The 13,564-nt window shown below is 44.0% G+C and overlaps 1 protein-coding gene across 1 annotated transcript in view; it reads left to right on the forward strand.

The window, feature by feature from the left end:
- Positions 1-13,564, forward strand: part of mnat1 (MNAT1 component of CDK activating kinase) — a 34,400-nt gene that overhangs the window by 4,221 nt on the left and 16,615 nt on the right. Inside the window, exons 2-6 of the mRNA XM_061082711.1 lie at positions 3,416-3,568; positions 3,958-4,031; positions 5,600-5,703; positions 5,904-6,044; positions 7,990-8,121. Of these exons, the coding sequence (XP_060938694.1) occupies positions 3,416-3,568; positions 3,958-4,031; positions 5,600-5,703; positions 5,904-6,044; positions 7,990-8,121 (604 nt within the window). The remainder of the gene's footprint in view (positions 1-3,415; positions 3,569-3,957; positions 4,032-5,599; positions 5,704-5,903; positions 6,045-7,989; positions 8,122-13,564) is intronic.

Below are 13,564 nucleotides of genomic sequence, written 5' to 3' on the forward strand. Positions count from 1 at the left end.
TTAATAAATCTGCCAAAAATCTGTTTTACCACAACGGGTAATTTTTCCAATTCATATTTACACAGATTCAACAAACACAAAATAACATATCAATTTATTGATTTTTATAAACCATTTGACCAGAGCCAGGCATAATGACTGACTGGTTCTATGTTTATGCCAAGACCATTGCCTCCTGGCAGTAGCTTTATGTTTAACAGACGAACATGAAAGTGGTGTAGGTCTTCTTGTATATGCCTCCACACGAGTGTTACTAATCATATTTCCTGAAATGTTCAACAGTTTAAGTTTTCCTGCCAGTCCCCTATAGTGAAATGTCAGGAAAAGTCCATGTGAGAACACAGCAGGAAAATCTCTGGAAAGAGTTACAGCCAGCGAGTGGGAACGTTGATGAGGTTTCCAACATGCAATGGAAGCAAAACACAAAAAGAATACACAATGTAGAAGATACCAACTTGGTAAGACAATATGATTAAAGAGCTTTTAGCAATAAGGTTCGGTGCCAGTGTTGATGTGCTGTAAACAAAAACTCGGATTTCACAGGTCTGCAAACGGCATTGAGCTAAATAAGTCAAATCTAAAATTGTATGTCATATTAGGGAATCTGCTCACTTTGCAACATATTGACATTTTTTAGAGCTCACTCAAGCCTGACTCTAGATCCTGTGTAAGCAAACTCCTGAGCCTCAGCATTTTTGACCGTGCTGCTGCAGGTATTGTAGGTCACAGGGCAGGACACAGCATCAGGGCAGGTTTAAATATGACACAGAGCCTGCTCTGCTCTTTGTGTACTCAGTCATGGGCTTTGAGAAAGTACTGAAAAGATCATGAGCGTCGTGACACAAACAGGTGAATCCAGCTTCTGTCTGGAGGGGTTCTCTTTTTTATCTCTACTATCCTGCAAAGGGTGGAAGTAAAGAAACAGGCAGTGTCACCAAGCAGTGGCTGGGGAGCCTCTTTGCTGAGCCAGGACCCTGTTTACCCTCCTCTTCCCACCCCCTTCCAAGACCTGCTGACAGCTGCAGATAGGAGAGATAGGAGCCTGGAGCTGTGAGCTGTGAGCAGGACAGGTGAGAGGGAGGAGTCAGGAGCACTCAGTCAGCAACAACAGCCCTGGGACACAAAGATGGCGAGCTGCTAGAGATATGTTGTACACTAAAATATCTGCTCTGTGGACCGAGTGGTAGAACCTCGCCTTGGCAAACGATTTCTGAGTCCCCCTCCCTTTGATTGCAAATTGTAACCACCACACAATCTGAAAGCTGTCACTTAGGGAGGCTGAACTTCTCTGAAGATGGCAAATTGACTCTAAAAGTCTCCTCCCTCCCCTTAAGTCATTCACCTCTTTGCTCTAGAGTTACACAGGATTTCCCTTATGGAGAGTTCTGTTGTGTGGTCCATTATGGGGCAGGGGGCAAGCTACGCCCAGCTCCTCATCCCGTGTTGATGAATGGGTTCTTTGTGGGCCTGTGGAAACAAGCTGAATCCCTCCATCTACCTCCATATGGCCAGGCCTATACATCTCCTGTAGCCCGGGGCCACAGTGAACATCTGCCGCTTCCAGGGTGCACTTGAGCAGCAGGCTCCTTCGGGCACTGAAGCACCACGAAGTCAACGCAGATGTTTCTGTCCACCGTTCAGCTTTCATTTTTATATTGATGCTTCCAATAAGTCAAGCTGAACTGACATGCTTGTGAGAGTCTATTATATATCTACTGTATGTGTGTGTTTTACAGCTTGTGTCCTACTTGGCACGTTGGGTTTGTTTGACCCATATCTGAGACGCTATGCGTAAACAGCCAAACTCCATGGCGCTGCAGTTTCTCCTTTAACTGATTTTTTTTTTTTTCATTTTTGTTTTGTTTTTGAATCCTGCTGATGAAGTGAAATGTCCAGCATGATGACTCTCATGATTGTTATAATGGTCTTCATCTTGGGAAAGCTTTTCACAAGGCACCATTGTCTCAAGCCCAGTTTTTTTACTATTGGAAAAGAAGTGACTCAGCCATATCATCGATGATACATGGTGAAAAATCCAGCTTTCGATCCATTTTTTTATGAAAACCGTCAATTGCTCAGAAACAGATAATTGCATTTGAAAACCAGATATTCTCCTCTTGAAAAGGTGGTCACAAGCAGGAAGCTGAATTCCTGTGGAAATAAAGCTCCACCAGGATTCAATTAATAGAGCGTACTCTGCAAACGTTTATCCAAGCCCTCCACCCCATCAGGGGAGATTTAGGAACATTCCCATTGTCCTCAGTGTCCACTCCTCACTCGAGAGTGACTGATGGGTAAACGCCTACCTGCATAAAGGTGTGATTGATGGCTAAGCTTAGGGTTGTGCCCTCAGGTGCGTCTGCTAGTTGGTTGCTGTGGAGCTGTGTCAGGATGGCGCATGAAGTAAACCTTCCTGTTCCAGCCTGGGCTTTACCTGAAATACCCACAACATAATCTGAAAAGTGTGTTTGTCTTTTTTTTGCGTTCAGTATTGTGTCACGGGTGGAGAGGCGTGCTCTTTACTGAAGAGAATTCATATTGGCTTTATATGAGGAAATAAGTGCTGCCTGAAAAACTCATCATGACTGTGCTGTTTTTTTGTCTTGGAAAGCAATCATGTCCATTAAATAGATTTATAGGAGATACTTTGATCAATAACATGCCCAGATTTTGACGGTATTTAAAAACGTGGCTTAAACTTCTCCATTTTATAGCTTCCCTTCATTTTGGAATGAAATTGTCAGGAATAGTAATAAATATTTATTGTCATTAAATGGAGAAAGATTGAAATTACATGTGAACTTACACAACTGGTGCTTTTTTTATAAAAGTTAAAGTTCAACTTTTAGATGATCAAAAGCCTTAAATACAAATAAAAGTTAAAATACTTAAACTTGCTAATAAAGTAATGAATACATACAATACTGCATTTGTCCATCTTTTGCCTTTTCCAGAACTACGTAAGAAGGTCCTTTCTTCTAATGATAGGCTACACTGTGAAATTACTGAGCTGCATTTTATCGCATTATGCAACGTGGCAGAATGACTGAGGTCTGTTGAAATAACAATAAAGCAAATGTTTTTCCAGGGCAGACAGACACTGTGCTGATGGGGTGTCAGAGTAATTTCCTCTTGTCTGAGAGTGGGAAGCAGCCTGAACGACATTCCAGTCATAAGCCCAGCCGTCTTTGAGCACTCAGAGGAAATATTCATATGCCCCATTATCACCCACTGAGTCTGATGATTACTTACAACCATTAAAAAAGAAAACACAGATTTGCTTTACTTTTAGGAAAATTGTGTTTCAGCAGCCACATACATGCACACAGCCTGACTGTCGGGCCTGCGTTGGTAGGGTCGCCTCCAAAAACATCAAGCTCAGCTCTTCTCTTTCGTTGCCTCCTCTGCCCCACAGATGCGAGAACTGTGTGGAGATGCTGTTTGTGCGCGGCTCGGGCAACTGCGTGCAGTGTGACACGCCCCTGAGGAAGAACAACTTCCGCGTGCAGCTCTTCGAAGACCCCACTGTAGATAAGGAGGTGGAGATCCGCAAGAAGGTGCTGAAGATGTGAGTTTGAGGGGGGACCCGGAGGGTGAGGGGTGCGGCTCTGTGTGTTTATGTGTCATCTCGTGCCCCCGCCCACTCCTTAAGCCACCTTTGTCTTTCTCATTACACTGTTTGTTTTGTAGACAAAGACTCTCCCCATGGGGGGGCTCAAACGGGAAAGCTCTTTCCCTGCCAGGTTTTAACTTCGCAGCCCCTCCCCACCCTCTCTCTGTCTCCCTCTCATCTGTTCTTTAATAGCCCCTTAATTGACATCTAATGTGTGCCTATTAGGCAGTATGCAGACATGGTATTATAAAATGGTTGATTTAATGGAAGCTATTAATGTCAGTGCATATTTGCTTTCATCAAGTTTCACTGTTCGTATCATGAGTTCTATTTCTCCTCTGCAGATTCAACAAGAGAGAGTTTGACTTCTCCGGCCTGAGAGAGTATAATGACTACCTGGAGCGAGTGGAGGAGATAGGTATGGGCCCTGATGGGAAGCCTCATGCTGAAACAGAGGGTAGAAAGGGATGCTCACTAATGTAATGATCTTTCCCTGACTCCCTGGCTGCAAAGGGTGATGTTTTACAGCCGTTTGTGTCTGCCAGGGGCATGGATCAGGGAGTAGCTCTGCCAACGCTAACACATCTTGACTGGCAAACCACCATGCACATTTTGCTTGGACGTTTTACGAAAGTTGTATATAGTGTGGCCAGTTAGCCATGCTTCCAATTTGTCCCAGTGGCCAACGGTGCTGCTGTAACAACACAAATGTATGGCCCGTTGGGATGCCAATAAAAAACACAGTATAAGGTCCGCTGTTAAACTTTGTACTCTACCATGAAACCGCAAGGATTTAATTTGCGCAGAACGTTCCCAGAGCTCAGAAAATCTGTTTTTTTAATTCATGTGATGTCAACCCACTGCAAAGTCTAAAGTTCAAGTGGGACAGAAAAGGTGGGGTCAGGAAAAGAGCTACTCGTGTAAATATGTTCCTTAAGTCCGCGTCTACTTCCTACAATACGTTGATAGATTTTACTCTTTAGCTGTCGTAAAACCAACTCCTGTGGTCAAGGTCATATATTTGGTGCAAGGATTTGTAACAGTGACAGTATAACTGCTTTCAGACGTGGAGGTCCGGACATTTCCCTGAAATTATTAGAGGACTAGATCTGAGAATGCAAATGTCCTAGTCAGTTGCTCCTGAAAATTTCTGGAACTATCCCTTCCTGTTCCTGATTATGTTGTCTGGAAAATGTCTGGAAAATTCACAGCAAGCGAGTGGGTACATTCCTGACGTTTTTAAAGGTTCAGTGTGTAAAATGTAGTGACATCTAGTGGTGATCTTGCATGTTGCAGCTGAATACCTCACCTCACCCTCCCCTTACATGAAAACTAATGGTAGCCTTCAGTTGTCATAAAAACTCAGAAGGTGTTTATTTGTCCAGTTTGCATTACTGTAAAAACCATGGCAGTCTGCAAAGAGAGCGTCCTCTCCTGATGTAAATATGAAGTATTTAAATAGAAAGGGCAGATTCTAGGTTAAAGAAATCAAAAATTTGTTGAATTAACATAAGAATCAAACAGAAAGGCTACAAGGTAAGGGGATCAGTGCGTGTCCTTCAGCTCCAGGTCTCTCCAGCAGACCCTGCTGAGATGACAGACCTCTGTCTTCTATCCCTTTCACCTAAATCTTGTCAATGACTGTGAAGAAGATGTCAACTTGGAAAGACAATGAGATTCAAGAGCTTTTGGTGGTAAATGCAAACGCCGGTTTGAAATGTTCCGGTTGTTGTGAACGCTACTGGCCTGAATAATCTCCTGCTGTGTTCTTCTTATGTGAAAATGGCATGGACATTTTCTGGAGTTCATGTGTTCACTCAAAGTTGACAGTAGAAAAATTCTACCCGTCTTGAACATAATTTTATTAATCATTCTTAGATTTTCTGCTGGATATATTTGTTAGCTTTGTAACTCCTTGGGTCTTGATGATGGACAGTAAAGTTTCTCTTGGAGAGGTTAACAGGGATTTCTGTCTCAACTGTGTAGTGCATAACCTGAAAAACAACCTTGATGTGGAGAACACCAAGCTAAGGATGGAGCAGTACCAGAGGGAGAACAGAGATCTCATCCAGAAGAATAAGGCCACACTTGTAAGTACAGAGTGTATTTTCCCACACATGGATAAAGACTTAAGTGATGACTATAATGTGATGCTAAAAGTAAAATGAGAAGGGTTTTTCACAGGGGTCATGGGTCATGTACAGTCCTTGGAGCTCGTAAGGATTCAACCATTAAGTCAGACACACATCAGCAACATGCTCTTCCTCTTGCAAACCTGTTTCCTCTTCAGACACGAGAGCAGGAGGAGCTGGAGGAGCTGCTTTTGCTGGAGCAGCAGGGCAACGAGCAGCGGAGGCTGGATGTGCTGCAGGAGGAGCAGAGGCAGCTGCATGCCAAGAGGAAGAACAAGCAGGCTCTGCTGGATGAACTGGTGAGAAGCACGCAGGTTTCATGTACATACAGTATGTTCACAGAATGATGAGTCTTGTGATGCTAAAAGACGAGCAAAGTGCAAGTCACACTATGACAGATGCCTGACACACGTAAGCGCACACACACACACACCCTCAGCCTGAGGGTTCATGGCTGTGAGATCATTAAGAGCTTATTACCAGTCATTGTGCTGCAGGCTGCATTGTTCTCATTCTGTGATTCCAAAGCCTTTTGGCTCCATTGTGTTGAGCTGCAGGCTTTGGAAGTGATTGTTCCTGCAGAGCGGACTGCTGAAGGACCATCATAGATAGCAGGCTAAGCTGTGTATTTGTTTGTTTAAGGCACAGGGCCTGTTGACTGTAGCCAGATGAGCTGAGCTCTCACCCCCTGGGGGAACTCTCCTGAGCTCTGACATCTGTACGTCCCTGTGGCCTGGAAGCTCGCTGTTCTCACATGAGCACACAAGCATATGCCAACACATATATTTAGATTTCTTTGTTGCTATATCCTGGAGCAGTGGCAAACTAATCAATAAAATACACACACAATTATTTCTGTAATCCAATGTAAACACCGAATTTACATGTTTTTTGGCAGGCATTTTTTTTTTATCTTGAATTAATTAACTTTTTTCCTCAAGATCTTTGTGAAGTGAGTCGCATGTTAACCAAAGTTAAAGTTGCAGTTAAAGGAGAAGTTATTAGCGTTAGCCATTAAAAAGCTTTTGGTTTATTGTTAAATACTAAGACACCTTTAGACTGTCCTCCCATTGCTGTCCACCCTATCAAAAATGTCCTACCTCTTCGGTGAACAACGTGTCCAAGCTTGTGTTCTTAGATCTCTGGGCTTGGCAACACTCCACTGGAGGAACTGAAATGTCCGACCTTGCATTTAATGGAGGTGAAGGCGGCGCAGTGCACTTGAAGCAGCGTCCCCTGCAGTGCCACAGTTTTGTTAATATGGCTTGCATCAATAATGTGGCAGCTAGCCTGAAAGCATCCGTTATCCTGTTAGATGGACATGTCAGGGATGGGGGATGGGGCTGTGTGGGTTTTCAGATCAACACATGACGGTTACATGAGAAAAAGAGCAGCACATGAACATGTGTCAGCTGCTTTTGCTGAGCTGAAAAGTTCCTGATAAAGCACTTTGTTGCATGTAACAAAAGCCTCTAGTGGTTCTCAAACTTTTTTAGGCTTCACCTTCTTCAGAATATTAACTAATTAAAGATCCAAGTTGGATTTGTGCTGCTTTCAGATGAGCGTTGATCTCTGAACATTTTCCTCAAACTTTCCCGAGGGGCTGTATGTCAGAATGCAAATGTCCAAGTGAATTGTTCCGAATATTTCCGAGGCACATTTCCCACATTTCCCACCTAGTAAAATATCCCAAATATTTACAGCAGGAAAAACCCCTGTAAAGTCACGGCGAGTGGGTGGGTGTGTTAGTTACACATGAAGGATGCAAAACAAAAAGAATACAAATATCTGTGGATGAAAAAGAGATACACATAGAAGACGCTTAGATACAAGAGCTTTTGGTGAAAAGCACCAACGTTGCTTAAAACTAAAATCCAGGTTTTTTGCAGTGGGATTTGAATCTGTTTTCTTCATGCTTGCTCTTCTCAGGCGATACCCCTCGCCTCAATATTCCAGACATTTTCCTGTGGTTGTGAACGTAGCTGACTTCAGTCTTTTGCTGTGTTCTTCACACATGCAAGGCAAACTCCAGAAACTGTCCAGACTTTAGTGATGTGAAGTTTAACACGATGACAACAACAAACTCTATTTGCTTATTTTACCTACGCATATCATATTCATTCAAGTTGGTTTCAATATTTTCCCCTGATCGTTCATGGCCCGCTGCTGTGGCTCTGTGCAACCTCCAGTTTTAGAACCACTATCTAGAATATTGTTCTCATAAATCCCATTTTGTTTCTCCAGGAGAAGTCTCAACTTCCTGCCGCCATGTTGCTTGCCCAACACAAGGTCCGTGCTGCCCAGCTGGAGACCCAGATAGAGCATCAGAAACAGACGGTCAAACCTACAAATCTATTTTCAACAGGAATCCATATGGTGAGTGCAATATTTTTTGGCATGTCAGCTCTTTTTAGTGCTATGACGAAACAGCATGAACCATAGACAATGTGATTATGCAGTATTCACCTTAACTGTTACTGCTACTACATCGCCCACAACGTTTGAATCTTTAGTCATGGTGGGCAGTAATAATAACTTTAATAGTAAAAATATTTTTTAATTGCAATGTTTGAGAGGAAGACATTCAGAGTTCACTTTTTCTGACCCATGCAAATGTTAATTTAAATAAACGAGAAGGACAGATTATTTAATGAATTTTGTGACTTCTCTGAAAAGAGACTGAGCGCTGCTGTTTCAGGTAAACGCTGAGTGAGCTCAGTGAAACACACCTTCCCCTTGAAGAAGCCATCCAGCCCATAAATAACAAATGGCTTCTATATTTACAATGAGCTCATGCGGGTCAAGGTCACGTGGTGGTGTACTTCTATTCACCGGAGGGAGGTTGGTTTTTGAACCGTTAAGGTCATTGGGTGATTCTTTATTTATTTTTTGGTCCCGTACTAATTTTAACTTTATGTGAATAGCTTGTTGACAATAGAGCAGTGTTAACAGCCCAGACCTTCAAAAGAACTGCGTTGGTCTGTGTCTGGTGCTTCTTCACCTTTTAAATCATGTCATCACATCTCCTCTGAGCGAGCGCTGTGACCTACAGAGAGAACATGCAGGCTCAGGGCGCCGGTCATTCTGAGCTTGCCGCTTCGTGCTCACCGTGTCTGGAGAGACCTTCCTCTTGGCTGTCGTTCAGGTTTGCAGTCGTTTATTTTCATTTTACTGTGATGAGATAGGCTGTGTCATCAACCCCCACTCCCTCCGCAGAAACCCTCATGAGACATGCTTGTCTTCCCACAGTTCAGTGGTGCGTGGGAGAGATATCTGCTTAGTACTCACCTAGGCTCAAGCTGTATGTTTTGACAGACTCAGGTATAACCAAACTCTCGTTTGCCCTCTTTGTTTGACTATCCTGCTCTTTTTCATGTGTTTCTCTCTCTTGAAAGTTCTTGGTGAAATAATCAGATGCAGCAATAATCAGTGAAACTTTTTAAAACTGAGACTGTCTGATCCGCCACCAGTCTAAAAATACTGGATTGATCCAAATGGAAGATGTGGTTCTCTGGATCTCACCCCCTTGATATACAGCATGAAGTTAAACTTGCTGATGGAGAGAGAAACAGTAAGATTATGTTGCTCTTGGCGTCTTTTGTGGCTGTTTTTCCTCACGTCTTTCTTCACATTTCTCTTCATCCTCCCGTCCCTGAGCTCCTGTTGGTGGAGCAGAGCTCTCACCATGCATCTGCTGCATTTGGACAGAGAGACTTGAGTCAGGGGAACGTGTGGGTTTGGATTTCCCTTCATCTCGGAGTCCATAAGAGTGACTTGTGTTTGACTTGGTGCGGTTTCAGCACAGAGCGATGGATTCCTGCAGATAGCTGGAATTCGTTTATCTGCTCGGTTGTGGTCCCTTGTTCCAAGCAGGGCTTCAGTTTTTCTCCAGAAGAAATTAGGGGAGGCAAATGCTGGTTCACATTCATTCGATATTCTGTCATAGTTTTGCTGATATGCACTTTTCTCTTTAACAAACCTATTTAGATTCTAAATACAATTAATTGACAGTTTCAATAATCAGCCATTTGAGTAATTAATTAAACAAGAGTGCTAAATATTTTGTGACTCCAGCTTGTGAGATTCTTGTCCCTGTTATTCCAAAAACCTGGTCTAATTTGGACACACGATCCATTCAATATTATTAAACTTTGAATAAACTGGCAACCAGTGCTCTTTAATAGCCGTGGCTGAGATTTATCAGCTTAAGTGATGCTCACTACAATGGCAACGACAACTGATTCTCCAGTTTGGGGGTTCTGCGTACTGAGCCTCACCTAACTTTAAATAAACAGCTGAGCAGCTCTTTGTGCAGTGGCTGTGGCTTCAGGGTTCTATGGACTGATTCCAGCCGTCTGTCTTCGCTTGATACGTCTCAATTACTGCAGCTCACTTTTCAAGTTTCAAAAAGAAAGCAAAGAGCCTGTTTCAAACCAGCAGGCTTAGAACAGACACTGCACTAGTTTTGTATAACTCCAAAAAAAGAATATCAATAGAAGCCCCAGTATCACCAACCTCCTTTAAAGCACTATGGAGAAACCCACTCTATTGTGACAGTGATGAATGGCCAGGGAGCTTATTCATATGCTCTTGATTTTTCATCTGGAAGTTTTTGGTCAAGTGCAAGTTCATCAGGGACAAAAGGAGAAACTCAATTCCCCCTTCGCCCCCCTACCACCCCCCAGCTCTTCAACCAGCTGCTTCACCTTGGGCCAAGGTGAGTGGTCACTGGTGGCATGACATATCTTCCTGTCTTTGAGCTGTTGAATGTGAGGATGCCAAGTCTTCCTCAGCTCTCCCCAATGGCTCCGGTCCTTATTTAAAGACTGAGTGATGTAATGCTGCATCTAGTTGTGTCACGTTGTTTACTGGGAACATTTAAGGGGACATCTCAGCCATGCTGGCACTACTCTTAACCTGGGTATGCATGAGGAAGTTAGCCGATCCTGAGGGAAAGTAGTCTTGGTCCAGGTGTGATGTGGGGTGGGATGGGCCCAGTCTTGCCTCAGGAATTGTCTGAAATCACGCGCCTAATCCTTCACTTTGTAGGCACTCTATTGAACTTAGACACACACACTCACACACACACACACACACACACACACACACACACACACACACACACACACACACACACACACACACACACACACACACACACACACACACACACACACACACACACCCGTGTGTGGGTTCACGTGCACACACACGCTCATAAACGCACACTCCCCTCACCCAGTCTGAGTAAACAGCCTTTGAAGAATAAAGTGTCTTTTTAAAATAGTGGTCCGCTGATATCAAAAGAGACTCTGTGGGTGGGAGGGAGGCAACGATACGCTGTTTAAACAGGTTGCTTGTTGTTGTCTGACACACAAGACCAGTCCCAGTGCTGATCGTGATGACGAGAGCCATCGTCCTCTGCACCTGCTCTGTTGAAACAGACCTGAGTTGAGGGATATCTGCATGTGTATTCCATCTTGTTTGAGCGTTGCATCAGCAATATGTATTTGTATGTTTTGGGTTGTATTTTAGCATGCGGGCTTTGTTTATGCCTACAACGTCATTGGGTTTTCCAGTCCAAGTGTGTGTGTGTGTGTGTGTGGTTAGGAATTGTCCTCAGCTGTTAACGTGTACCATTCCTGACAACAGTTGACCGATGGGGAAGCTCTTCACCGCGGGACAGCTTTCAGCGCCATCTTAAATGAAAGTTCCTGGGTTCCAAAGCACTGCTGGGGCGCAATCCACTCCTCAAAGGCAGCGGAGCAGCTGACATACCTGACGAGGCCAGCATGGGTACCTAATGAAAGCAGGAGGACGCACGCGCATGCACACATAAACAAAGCGCTGCTCACACACACACATGCACACATTCAGTCAAATGTGGGTGGAAAGTTTATCCCTAAACATAGATGTGAAGCTGACTGGAATAACCCCGGGTTCTCTCTGGCTTTATTCTATTCTACACTTTGGCAGTGGAATCTATCAACCATAGAAAACATAGGCACAAGTTCACATACTTACACACACACACGGTCCTGCTGTGAGCTTGTTTGCTCAGGTCTGTTTTAGTTGGTTAAGTTGTCCTCTACAGTGACCTCTGCTTGGGACTCGTCAGCGCAGGCCGGGCTCTGCTTTACTTTATTCTGGCAGACTGGCCGAACCTGTTTTGCCAGAGATTTTTAACGCTATATGCTCCCCACAACTCCCACTCAATCTGTTGGAATCTTCAGTGTTATTTTCCTTTTTCCTTTTCATACTCTTAAGACACATAGTAACCATTGTAGATATTTGCGTTCAGGTTTATACTCTGAGAATTTTGACATGTAGAACATTCACAAACCAGTGAGTGTTATGTGAGAGAGTGCATAACCCCTTGCCCTTTGGCCTTTCCTTTTTATTGGACTGTTGGCATGCAGGCGGATAGCTGCGGGAGTTTAGGGAGAGGCGGGGGGGGTCAGCTCAGGCGGTAAAGAGAACCATCGGCCCTGATTGGCACCAGCACATGTGGGCATTCACACCTCTGCCCCTGCCCCGGACTTGGCCCTGTTTAGGTTGGCCTCAACAACCCTCACCCATGGGCAAGCCGGCCCTTGCCCAGCCCTGCAGAAAAAAGGAGTTGTCAGCTTTAGGGGCTTTGCGCTGGGGCAGCTGCCACTAGTCAGGCAGTTATATTTAAACTTGTAAGGACAGGGGAGGCACTATGTAGGCGGCAGCTTTTACACTTGCTACTTGGTGCTCAGTGGGCTAGTGGGTAGCCCAAAGCTCTTTATCCACACAGAAGCAGCGACAGTGCCAGGGCACAAGGTGGAAGTGAGGGCTGAGGATGTGATGGCACCAGGGTGGCCCCTAACTAGGCTTATTAATTATATCCACCATACAATGTTGACCACTGTTTCCCCTTCCATTGTTCTCATTATCACTTTGCTTATTAGTGAAGGGGGACTCACTGCCTCTGGAGCCCTGCTTAAGATAACTGTGGCTACCCAAACCCTTGGGGGAGTGTGTTTCTGTGGATGTGGCGGAGAGGTTAGTGTGTAAGCGACCTTGATGTGTCCTGCTGAGCTGCAAAGTCAGGGGAGCGATCGGCGGCCTGGAGACTGCTGATGACCGTGCAGTGTGTGTTTTTGTGTGTGTGTGGGGGGGCATTTTTATGATGACCCACACGATTTGAGCTATTTACCAGCTTCTGATCAGAACTGTCACTGTGAACATTAAATAAGACCACCTACACGTTGGACCAATGTTTAATGTCTATTATTTCAATTACTCAACGATTTCGAATTTTTCAACAAAATGTAATACTAGGATGACTCTCGGTGGAGCACGTACTTCTGCCAAGGCTCAAAGTTCCCCTTATAAAAGCATATTTGATTTCACTAGATCCAGATTTTCGTTCGGACCTCTGACAAAGTAAACACACACTGATAATTTCTCGGAGAAATCAATTAAGATGTGGAAAAATGCCCCCATCTCTTGTCGAAGAAAGTATTTTCTCCTGCTAACTGACAGACGGTCAAAAAGCAGACAAAAACATAACCTTAGCTGAGGTATGGCAAAAGCATAGAAAGCGAATCAAGCAGCTAAACAATTGTGGTGTTAGGGCAGTGAGAGAACTATATTGCATAAAAAAATGTTTAGAAGTGAGTTCTAAGGAAAACATTTTTAAATACACCTATATAACAAAACCCACCCATCTCCTGTTTTTGATGGACTTTCACGTGATTGATGTTGTGCCTTCAGGGCAGATCTTTCTTACCTTTTAAAGTAACGTGACGTTTACAAGATCCCTGTCCAATAAAAGTCACATGAATGTCGG

Source organism: Limanda limanda, chromosome 12 (assembly GCF_963576545.1).
Source record: "Limanda limanda chromosome 12, fLimLim1.1, whole genome shotgun sequence".
NCBI classification, from domain to species: domain Eukaryota; kingdom Metazoa; phylum Chordata; class Actinopteri; order Pleuronectiformes; family Pleuronectidae; genus Limanda; species Limanda limanda.